Consider the following 12,514-nt stretch of genomic DNA (forward strand, 5'->3'; position numbering starts at 1 on the left):
GCTTTTCACACAAGGCTGAACACAGACTGTTTTCTGTCAAGTCTGGAAGCTAAACAGAAACCTGGTCCCTTTGAGCCTAGTCCATGGCAAAACTCCACTTACAAGGCAACAGTATCAGACTTTTAATACTTAATAGCATATAGAAGGACAGTGTGAAATCATAGAACCACTGGGACACATTCCAAATGGAAAATGTGAACTCAAGGGAAGAATGAAATCAAGAAGCACAAAAATATAGCTCTTGATTTATCCAAATCTGACAGCAGTACTTCGTGTAACAAAAACCAGATCAGCTTGGCAAAGGGTTTTCAGTTTTTTAAAGGAGGCTTAGTTTTAATCTGTGACCATGATAGATTGTCAGTGCTCAAGAACCCTGCACTGATGTAAAAAAACTGGTACTACTAGACACTCTAGGAACACAGATTTTCCATTGTGCAACAGTGATGCACTGTGTTCTGAGGTTTTCACATCTGGTTACCAATGTACTATATATATACATATATATATATATACACATATACGTTTAAGTGAAAACACAGAAACAGTAGCCCAAATGGCTTTCAAACATGTCTTGAACATGCTTTTAATTTCCAACTCCTTTTCCTTTCGAAAGTTCTTACAGTTTAGCAACTTCATGTGCATAAACTTACTTCCAAGTTCACTAGGAACTGGGCTGCAAAGGCTCTGTAAACATGTGTAGAGTCCTACCCATATAGATGCAAAGTCAAGAGCATCATAAGCATCCAAACACTCTATCTGAGCCTCTATATAGAGTCAGAAAATTTTGTTCTGCAAAAATGGACCTTTGTTATGCAAATGATATGCATACAGCATGCATCAACTTGTTTTGGAGCTAAAAGTTGCTTTTTCACTGCTTTTTATTCCTTCACAACTCAGCAAGTTAGAAAAAAGTATGTTTCTATGACTCACTGAGAGTGTTAGTAAATATACACTGGTGCTATTGCAGTTAGGCACTATTGTGGTTAAATATTCAGAAAACATAAATGCATCTTTTTAGCTTTTGTCCTAAGAATTACTCATTCAGGTATGATTCAAATTCAAGCCTGTTTATTCACAATAGATTAGTAAAACTATATTAAAGCCTAACACTTTAACACTTCTGTTAAGAAGTACAAACCCAGAAATATATACAGACAAGCAGAAGGAAAAACTGAATGAGTTACCACTATGAGGTGTTAACATGACTGCCTTCTCGCTCTTGTTGCAAACTGGAGTTGCAAGTGATAGCACTAACTGATCCAATTTTACAAAATTAACAGGCCTGCTTCCTGAATGCTCCAGTGCACTGGTTAAGGACTTCTGAGTAAGAACATGGAAGGGATTCACTTTGAACTTTAAAATTACAACTTTACAAAATTACAACTAGGAACCACTGCTGCAATGTGACAGGTCCTCGTTTCCATCAACAAAGGTATGTACCGAGTGTCTGTTTGCACCTGTAGACATTTACTGAATGCAATTTGAATAATCAAACCTAGCTGAAGTTAGGTTTGAAACCTAACTATACGTTTGTAAAGTTTCATCAACAGAACTGAAATTCTTGAACAAAAGCATATGGTAGATTCGGAAAGGTGACAGTTTGGAAAAAAGATCTCTCACCAAACAGGAGTTTAATGATTACTGTACAAAAATCACGTGAAATCCCAGCATACTAAATTTTTGCCACTTTTCAGAACAGAACTGCAGTTGAAGTGGACAAACCTCAGCTGTTCTCAGTACATGTACAATTTCAAGCTTCCTGATTTTTCAGTTAGGTGAATTTTTAAATGACTTGCATATACTTTTCACCATATAAATTACAGGTGAGATGCAGTAACTTCAGTTTTACTATAAGTCTGCTTTTGTTTCATGCTCTTGTGCACTTGTGTAATGTAGAAACTTCTGGTCGAGGTAAATCTGAGGTAAAGTAGTAAACAAGTAAAATAGTTCATTGTTCACTGAAATTTTAAGGTCAGGTTAGGAAAATACTTAACATTAAATATTTAGATTTGTCTTTTTAGTCCAACTCCAAATGTCAGAGCAACTTTTCACATAGCTCAATAAACCAAAATCCTAATGAATGAAAATAATAATAATAACAACACCTCTGATACATTTTAGAATATTATTCAAAGCAGGAAACAGATATGTGAAATAAATATTTAGAAGACTAGTCCCCTTGGCATCAAAGAACCCACAAATGTTTGATATTAATAATTTTTTTGTTTAATCTGAACATAGTCCTATGGTGTAATATTGCTGACTTTTCTATTTAAAATGTATTTGTGGAAATTTATGCAGAAAAAATAAAGTTAATGGTCTCAGGAATCAAAAAATCAAACATACTTTCTCAAACTTCATATCCCTTCATTTTTAAGGCTGCTTCTTATTTTCATACCAGAAAGTTGTTATATTTGTTACCAGTCCAGACACTGAGTCATTCCTGTTTAAACCAGACACTAGGCTCTCTGTGTAATTTCTCTCTCCCCTTCAGAGCTTTTGGACTGAGAGGAAAATTGTAATGCCAGGTGCCTCCCCCAGCTCCCTTTCTAAAGGTATTACTGTAAAAACACACAGAGGTGCTAAATGCTGCCAAGCGGCAATGGAAATTCTCACAGCTCTGGTTATTTCAGATGCAGCTAAGTTAGGGAACACCACCTGATCCTGAAAATCTGTACAGACTTGCAGTTTCCAGTTCGAATGGTTCAATTTCTTCTCTCCAGAAACCTCTCTCCTGACGCTAGGATGATGCTCTGATAGTCCTGTGGCTTACTTCATATAAGGTAAACTGGCATTTAAAGGTAAGAACTGTGCAAGTTTCTCTCTCTCTCTTTTTTTTTTTTTTTTTTCCATTTCTGAAAACTTATGTGGAAGTTTCAACAGAGCTGAAATTCCAGAGATTATGATATTGCTCATATTATGTGTTAAAAGAACCAGGTATGAGATGAGTTTTGAATGTAGGTAGCACCAAAAACTCAGTTGTTCTTATTTTTGTTACCAAACAACCCTTGAACTCTCTGTTACATGGCCACTTTGAACTATGACCATTTCAAAAATGTTTTATTCTGAAACATAAAAATAATTTATTTCCAAAGGGATTTAGCTTCCTAACTCTCTTCTCTTGGTCGAGTAATATGACTTTGCTGCCTATATAGAGATGCTTAGACTCGCACTCTTCCATTGCAGTGGTCCTTTAGCAATTATAGATAAAAGTTTGAGGATCTTTCACTTGTCATCCTTCAGTAATTCTAGTTTTTACCACTAGATGGCTTCCCAGGATAGTGGATATAGATTCAGACCTGAAGTAACGTGGGATTGGATTAATTTGGGCACCTTAGTAACATATTCAGTCATAAAAACAAAGCTCTTCCCAGCACGACTGAGATGACAGCAATGTGAGGTTTGACATCTTTGAACATCTTCTGACATCCTGACATCTAGACATCTCAGACTATTTCTGATTGCTGCCACAACCTGTAACTGTGGAGTGAGCAGCTCTCAGTTCAAACGTGCACTTAAATCCTCCTGAGAAAAGGTTAAGCAGGACAGCTAAATATATAACTCACCTACCTACCTAATGCCTAACAGTGCAAACAAACGAGTCGGGGGACCTGGTTGCAACACGCTTTGCCCTTTCTCCTGTTACAACATAGTTTTAAAGTGCTGTGGAGACCTTGTGTTGCAACTATGCCCTCATATCTGGACAAAAGTCTTGGAAAAGGAGAGCAGAAAAACACCCTTTGATGTGAGAAAGCACGACTCCCTGCTTCGGCCGGAGCCTGCTTTGTTCATTGCCCCGCTACTGAAGGTACCAATCACCAGTTTTCAGTAACGTAAGCATCTTCCAGCTTGGAAAACCCATGAGTTGTCATGCAGTCCGTAGAAACACTGCTTCAGTGGTAATAGATGTTGATGATTATCAGCCTGGGCTGGACTCAGCCCAACACTCTCGGGCTGCAATAACTTTTCCCATCAACACCAACTTAACCTGGGCAAGCAGTTCTCTCCCGGAGCTCGCAAGGCACAGATGGCTCCTTTGAACTCAGCCTTAACCCTGACCGCTCCTGAAACTTTTTGTTGTTGTTGTTGTTTCCCCCCCCCCCTCCTGTGCTCCCGTCAGAGCCCAGCACCCTGCTCTGCCGCGTTCCTGTCAGGGAGGAACAGAGGAGGTTCCTGTCAGAGGCGGGCGCGGGCTGCGGCCGCAGCCGGCCCCGACCTCATCCAGCCCCGTCCCAAAACCGTCCCAAAGCCACCCTGACCCCAACCCACAGCCGCTCCGACCCACAGCCGGCCCCGACCCCAGCCCCAGCTCCTGCCCGCCGGCTGCGGGCGCCGTGTGGCGGCTCCGAGCCCGCGCTGGGGGAGGGGAGAGCACAGCCAGCCAGTCACAGGAACAGTAGTGAAATCTCCCCGACACTTTAACTGTCAATCAGGCTTAATGGGGTATAAAACCTCCCCGGCGCGGCGGCTGTGATAGGCAGAGAGAGCAATAGGGAGAAATGAGTAAGAGCCAGCGCTGAAGCAGTGCACGGCGTAATTCCTGCTCTGTGCTCCCCGAGTGCCAAACCCGGCAGAGGGGGCAGAGGGAGGCGGTTATCAGCTCGCCCTCTGCGACCGGCTCGGGACAGGACGTCTGGAGATATTTATAGATATTAAACCAAAAACAACAACCTTACCCTGAATAGACCCTTTCTTAAAAAGAAAGTCCTGGCAATTCTGTCTTATTTAAGCAATTTCCTGAGTCTAAGAATAGAAATGAGCTGCCTGGAAGGCACCGCAGGCTGAAATTTGGAGACATAGGCTGCTTTATTTTATTTTTCCAAGTATAAAAAAAACCTTCCGCTTGGATACTGGATTTTTGTGACAGCCTTTGAAACGGAGGGATGTATGGTTACTTTTAATTTTACTTTCTTTTTTTCTTTTTAATTAAAAAAAGAAAAAAAAAACTGTCTTCCAGTTACACAGCGAGGAAACCGTGCTACCTGCGTGTGACAACCCCAAAGGACAGCGATCAAGAAGCAGGGGAGTGACTCGGTCTTCTGCACTGTTCTGCTCCTACCCCGATTTTTTAGGGGAAGAGAAGGATTTTTCCAGTCCAAGAATCCGTTGCCCCCCACGTTTCGGAAGGGGGCCGAAGACTTGTCACCCACCCGGGGGTGCATGAAGGGTAGTGGTTTTCTTTCTCTCTTAACTTGGTTCTGTGAAGGGTTGGAAGAGAATTTTGCCTTCCTGGCTTGCCTGGAAGAAGAGGATGATTTGGAAATGGCTGGGCGCTTTGCTGCTTTTCCCCGTGCAGATGGTTTATTTGGTGGTGAAAGCTGCCGTGTGCGCGGTGCTGCCGCCCAAGCTCCGGGACCTGTCCGGGGAGAGCGTGCTCATCACCGGCGGGGGCCGGGGCATCGGCCGCCACCTGGCCAGGGAGTTCGCGAGGCGAGGAGCCAGGAAGGTGAGCATCCACCCGAAGGGGCTGGGGGAAGCGAGCGGCCACCTGCTGCTCTGCTGGGGAGCCTCCGGCCCGGGGGCTGCAGCCCGTGCCCCCCACCTCGGGGGGGGGGCCAGCCGGGATCGCGTTCAAACGGACTGAGAGGGGAGAAGTGGGGCGCTGGGTGTAGCGCTGCCGAGCCTCGTGTTTCACCGAGTCGCCCACTCCTCCTCCTCCTCCTCTGCATCCTGGCTCGCCACACCTCGGCTAAGAAAACGGGAAGGTGAGAAGGGGGCCCCCGCGCGGGGTCCCCCCCTTGCAGCTTGCCCACCGGCCGGAGGGGGGCACGGGGAGGGCCCTGCTGCCCGTCCCGGGGGGTGTCCGCTTTGGGGAACGGGGGGAGAGGAGTTGAGCTGCACCCCAGTGGTTTGCCACGTGCAAAGTGCTTTCTGCAGTCCCTTCTGTTTTTGCTTGCTGCCAGCCCCGAGCTGTTCAAAGGTAAGGTGAATGCTGGCCCAGCGAGGAAGAAAAGCACAGCGTGAGTGTGAGCTGGGAGTTTGTTCGCACGTTTCCTTTAGGAAAGGAGAGGGCTGGGAGAACCCAGTCTGTGCTGCAGCCTAGAAATGTCAGTGCAGCTGGCATGCCCGTTCTGTACCTCAGGAACTGCCATTCACCTTGAAGCGTTGTGCTTTCATAACTACAGGTGTCCCCATACGCATGAATCAATCGGCAATAATAAATAAATAAACATACCCTGAAACAAGGTTTGAGTTTTCAAGTTTCATCTTTACCCTCATATAGGGGTAACGGAATGGAGGAATCATGTGAAATTAGACAGCTGCATAAATACTACAGCACGTGAGAGAGGATGAATGGAAGCAAATACAGAATAAAGCAGAAGAAAAATACAGAATGGGGGAATATTTAAAGAAAAATAGTCATTTAGTTTAGGGTACTGTTTTGTCACTTCCTTATCCATGCACTGTGGTTTTCTATATGTGGTTTCTGTATGGAGCTGTTCTGGTGTACAACTTTGAGGCGTAAAATATGTCAGTATTGAACTTTGATGTTTGTATATGCTTGTGTTTAAACATCATGTTGAGATTTACAAATTCTTGGAGACAGAACAAACAAGTTGACTGACCTTTGGACCCCAGCAATTTGCTGAAAGTGTATTTACATTATCTGGTAGAATACCGTGCTTCATTATTTATTTATTTAGCCCGGTTGGTTGCTATGCTAAGCTGAGGTATTGAAGTGCCACCATTTCTCCAGCTAATTCAGGAGCTGCTTAGCTACAGCTCGGCTGCAAGCTGAACAATGGTAGTCAGCCCTAACTGACATGGGCCAAGAGGAGCTAGTGAGCTGAGGATGAGGATCTGTAAACCGATACAGACTGTAGTTCATTTGCATGTCGTATCTCTACAATCCTTACGTATCTTAGAAGGAAAGAATAAACAAGAGAATTATTCTTGGGAAGCTTTGTACTTTTCTCATGGTGTTATGAAATGCTGCATGGTTGCTAGTTACTGTTTACAACTTCTTTTTTTTTTTTTTTGTCATTGGTGGTGTTTTTTTCCATGCCTGTCATCAAGGTGTTTCACTTTTTGCTCTTACTGAACTTGAATTAGATTCTCCTTTCAGTTAAACCATGGCTATCCTGTGAGCCAAATGTGGTACTCAACAAGTTGTGATCCTCTCTGGTACTTTGGAAGTGGCACATCTTTCTAGCAACGGTGAAGTAGGCTTATCTTTTTCTTCCTCAACATCTTCAATGACAATTTTACTTCAGTGTGGTTGTTTCCATTCCCTTTGCTCCGAAGTTTCACTGCTTTTCTGCCTTCTGTGCTCAACCCTGACTTTCTGTGTCTATTGCAGTCTCCGTGCAGAATGCAAGCCCTCTGTTTGGCATTAATCTTTGATTTTTTGCTTTGCCTTAGACAATCGAAAAGAACTGAGAAAGACTTGAAGTGGCTAGCAAGTCATTTTTCAATGAGGCTTTTGAGAATTAATTATTCTATTTTTCTCTTGCCTTTTTATACAGTTAGCTGTTTTATAATTACATGTAAATCTTGAATTATTGATCATAATATTTTGTAACAGATTCTGATTGTCGGTCAGTATATTCACAATATTCCATGCTTGGAAAAATGCTTCCACCAAGGCGCAAAATTCGGAGGCCATGCATAGTGTTGCCTACAGGTGAATGAAGACAGTAACTTAAATTCAGATTCTAATAGTGGGTGTGCAGTATATCTTGAAAAAGTTATCACAGCGCTTGCGCACACAGACATAGTGGCGGAGTTTTGGAGGTAGGCGGCGATATACAACCATATTTTTGAGATTAGAATCTTCTGAAAGATGGGTTAGTTGAGACTGTTAGCATATGAAATTTCCTCTGATAATTAGGCTGGATTAGATTTCACCTTGCTCTATCTTTCTTTTCAGAAGCTTGTTTTGTTAATCACGAATTAGATGTATCTGAGCAGTTTTTACGTAAGATGACAAGTGTTGTATTTCATGAGGATTAAGAATTGTCACATCTGCAACTTTTTAAGTGTAAAATTTGATCTTGCAGTTAAAGCTCTGAAGATGTCAAGAAATAAATCAGAAAAGGGTTTAGGCGAATGGAAATAGTGTGTCTTCAGCTTGACAGATGAGCATGGAGACTAAAATTCTTAAGCCAGCAGACAAGAAGTCTCTTGGGCATGATCATGTAAATCCACCCTGGTTCCCGTTCTCCACCCCCATTCTTTAACTCCATTGCTCTGCCACTGTGCCTCAAATAAGACCTGAAGAGAGAAATGTCTAGGAGACGTTTCCTTAAGTGGTGTATCTTTTCTCATTGCTGTTCATTGGCCTTTCCGATGAAATTGCCAAAAAAGAGACACAGCAGTGTTAGTTGTCTCTTCAGTTATAGAAGTATGTTTCTTCAGCTAAGGCTACCAGCAATTTTTAGGAAATGAGAGACTTTAATCATTAGATCATTCCCATTCAGGTCAATAATGCCTGTGAAATAAAAATCCTCTTCCAAACATTAACGGTATCTTGCAAAGAACATACTGTATAACTGAGTTAATATTGGGAGGACAGGGCCCTTTGAACAATGTTTGTTATATGGAAGAACAGCCTGTTACAGATGTGAGTAGTCAGAGGGATGTAGGGGCTGAATGGGTTCATTCACTGATGGTTAGAGTTGGAAAATGCTTCTGGGGTTCCTCTATGCCATTTGCTTCGCCTACAGCATTTTCTATTACAGTGCCCTTGCCAGAGATCTGTCAGCCCTGTTTTTGATGATCTCCAGTGATGAAGTTTTGATTTGTATGTCTTTTGTATGTCATTTGTATGTCTTGCTCATTGTCAGTTCTTTTTTTAGGGCATTTCCTTGATGTCTAAAATTTTTTCCTAGTAAATTTAACTTATTTTGTTCACAGATGGTTTAATTTGAGGTCTGACTGAACAGGAAAGAGATGCTTGGTTCTTAGGCATTCTTTGTTATTAAATGTTACCAAAATCTAATAAAATGTACTGAAAGGAGATGTAATTGTAAGATAGAAACACATTCCCCAACTCTAGTATATATTTTAGTGTTCAAGGTTATCTGGCAGTGACTTTGGAAGAGTATCTTTGGCCTTTCCTGTGGGGGGAATGGCCAAATGCCATTGATTTTCATTAGTCTTTTTAGTTACACCTTATGTTCTGGGCTTAGCAATAAGCAATATGGATCTTCAGTAGCGTATCTACAAGCAATCTCAGCAGTGCTTTCCTACTATTTCTTGTGATCATTTCTGTGATCTCAGTTTCTTCCAAAGTATGTATATTTTGTCCTCCTAGTTTTGCTTTATTTTTTTTCCTCCAGCCGTGATTTGTTTGCCTTTTTGATGAATCAAGGGTGTTTTGACAAGAGATGTCTCCAAAATACCAGGTGGATGGGGCAGCCCTATCCTTCTGGTAGCTTAAGCTTCTGCAGAGGAGAATCTAACACTTCTATTAACCTTGCTGAGAGTTCTCCATATTCAACAGTGTTCAAGAACTGACCTGGTAAATACACGGAAAGATCTCTCCTTTCCCTGTTTTGTTCTCTGGATGTTCACTTCCTGTATTGCAGAAGACTAGAAGGCTCAAAGTGCTTGCATGCTTGAGCAGTGGATGAGGTAAGCAGTCTGGAATATCAGGACAGACAAGAGCCCTTACTAGATGGCAAGGGGTTAGTATCACCAACAAAAACAAGAAACGGAAACTTTGCTCTTGCATGGAATGTACTGCTTGATAGCCATGACCTCGCTCTGTCAGCACGGGAGTCTAGACAGTTATGTTTGCAAGTCTGCAAGGTACTTCTAACAGGATGACAATGTGGTGGGCAGCTGCAGAATGACACAAACGCAACACCATAGTGCTTATTTTGGGATATATGCGTGTGTGTGTGTATATAAATATATGGTTTATATCACTCCTGGTGTTGATCAGGCTACAACTCACCTCCTGAAATCCCGGCTGTTCATTCTGTCATTACTTACGCAACATTTTTAAAGTCAAACCTTAATATCTTTATTTAGGAAGACCCCTTGCAATTTGAATGGGTTAACCTCTTTCAGTGCAGTTGCAGTTGGGATGGGAATAAATCAAAAGAGGAAGGAGCTCCGAGGAAGGGATGAGAGCTGCACAAAGCTGGCACTACTGCAGGGAAGACTGGAGTGGGTTTTCTTCTGTGTTCTACTAAATTCAACCCAACTGAAAACCTCATAGAAATTTCAGGTGCTTGAGAGCCATTTATAATTGGAGGGTTTTAGCTGAATGAGCTTTTAGGCTATAAATTCTGACTAAGAGGAGAGTATTGCAGGAAGATGGCACAAAGTCTTAGAATTTAGCCTGGCATGCCCAGTAATGGAAAATCTGGCAAACTTTGAAATCCTTTTCTACAATGGTATGTACCTCTCGCATTGTCTGCTCAAGCCGCATCTATAGTTCTATGAATATTTTACGTCAGTCTTTATGAATCATGTTGACTTAGCATTGTCCTGCTTTGTATTAATTAGTATATACTTTTTAAAAAGTTTTTTGTAACGTATACCGATGGTATATTTTAAAAGATTAGCTGCATTGTAACTGTAGTTGGAAATGAAAGTAATACTGATTACAAAGTGAGGGTGAAATACTGAGATTGATGCTAAAAGTAATTCAGATCTGTGACCTTTTTTTAAGGTGTAGGATAAAAGCTTTTTAGTATTTCACATGGATTTTAGAGTTCTTAATCTTAAATACTTCTCCAGTTATTGGTCGTTCTCAATTGTTCATCTCTGATTTCACTTTCAGAACGTGTCAAATGCTTTACTAATCTGTTTGAATGTTAGCTCTCACAGAAAGAAGAACATGACATCAAATTCTTCATGCTTGGGAATTTTTATCTGTTATCTGCAATGGAGTTCCACCTAGAGAGGCTGTAGTGCTCCAAACAAGAAAACTTTTCTTTTGTCATGTACATAGGAGTATAATTTCTGATATGTGCAGGAGTAAATTCAGTAAGGGAGTCCTCCTACTTGCTGTCTGTCATTTTTGAATTCCACCGTGGCTGAGCCAGTCCTCAAGACGACGCTTGCATTCTACCAGTAATCTCTGACGTGTATCTTGCAACCCACTCTCAGTTCAGAACATGAACAGACCTGACCTGGCCACCTCAGTGGAGATCAGTTCTGTTATACGGAAAGGAGCTGATTTAAAATAACAAAATTACACAGCTGAGAGGAACCGGTTTTCTATAGCCTGTGATTAATCACCATGTATTTGTTTTTGACAGGTGCCATGATCTAACATCATTTTAAAGGTGTCATGAATTCAGTATTTTTATTAAAGAAATGAACACAGTCCTTGATGTACCTTACCCAATGCAGTTGCAGCATGCAAATCTACTGCACAAATAGATGTTTAATTGGCCTGGTGTATCATAATTTGAAAAAACTCTTACTGTAAAATTTACATGTATATTTTTAGGTACCAGTGCTAAGACAATGTTGTCAACAGAGCAGCTGTCCACATACTGAATCTTTTTTATGCCCTGTGCAGATACCAGAATGGCAGAAATTCCATGTATTTGATGAATTTTGTTGTAGGAGTTCTGGCTGCACAAATACGGAAATAACATTCTGACATGTCTCAAAGAGCAAAAGATTGTGCATCAAAGGGATTTATTTTTCTATTTAGTAGCTATTTTAGTAGAAAGAGAACATCTACCTATAGTGCAGATCTGAGGTTCTGAGTAATTAATTTCTCCTGTTGTGTGTGTAGTTTGGAAAAAAATAAATAACATATGAACCAAACAGTTTCACATAAATTTTAATGGTTCCTTTAATCTTATTTAAATTTAAGAACTTAATCATACAGTGAATTATTATAGCCTGTCATAACTTACAAGTAACCAGAAGTATGTGAAAAGAATTGGGGAGTGAACGTTTTCCCATGTCATGCAAAATAATATATTAATTTAGAGCTTTTGGTAAACTGTGAGAGTACACATTTGATTGAATTACTTTTATATTCTCTAGAACAGCTTTCTTTCTGTAAAGATTATGTACTGACAGCAATTTTATTTAACGGCTTCCTGTTGGCAGCTCACTTCCTTGTTGACTGAACTTAAGGATGGGCAGAAGAACTCTTGTTTCAAGATCCCAGGCTTAGATGGCATTAAGCCTGTTATGTGTACCGGTGCCAAGGCCAGCAGTTTGAATAACATGCTGAATAAGTGTCTCCGTTGGCAAGCACAGCCAGAATTTATCAGATATCAGATCTGTTGATGTCTTCGCAGACATCATTCATTCATCAGCAGCGTTCTGACTGGAGCTGTTTTAGTTTATGGTTTAGAACATACCTGTCTTTTGTTACTGAGCATGCTGTAAGGAGAATAAATAATGCTAACAAGAGGAGGAACTGGCAGAGTAACAGCTTGTCATCTCACATCAGGATGCAGTGATGTCATGTGGAAATACTGTCCTAGCGAGACTGTGCTATGTTATCATACCCAAATCCACCACTTTTTAAAGTGCTTAAGGATTGGGATCAAGATAGTTAAATGAAAATTCCCACAAAATAAAGGGACTG

General features: G+C 41.2%; 1 protein-coding gene across 5 annotated transcripts in view; it reads left to right on the forward strand.

Moving 5' to 3' along the window:
- DHRS3 (dehydrogenase/reductase 3) overlaps positions 1 to 12,514 on the forward strand; it is a 46,016-nt gene that overhangs the window by 8,533 nt on the left and 24,969 nt on the right. The window contains exons 3-5 of one of the 5 annotated variants that reach the window (XM_068658894.1): positions 1,281 to 1,432; positions 2,724 to 2,801; positions 4,958 to 5,446. In XM_068658894.1, the coding sequence (XP_068514995.1) occupies positions 5,252 to 5,446 (195 nt within the window). In that variant the 5' untranslated portion in view covers positions 1,281 to 1,432; positions 2,724 to 2,801; positions 4,958 to 5,251. Of the gene's footprint in view, positions 1 to 1,280; positions 1,433 to 2,723; positions 2,802 to 4,353; positions 5,447 to 5,681; positions 5,706 to 12,514 lie in introns of those variants that run through there. The other 4 variants (XM_068658895.1, XM_068658893.1, XM_068658896.1 and 1 more) reach the window with 4 other exon arrangements.

This window comes from Anas acuta, chromosome 22 (genome assembly GCF_963932015.1).
Source record: "Anas acuta chromosome 22, bAnaAcu1.1, whole genome shotgun sequence".
NCBI lineage: Eukaryota > Metazoa > Chordata > Aves > Anseriformes > Anatidae > Anas > Anas acuta.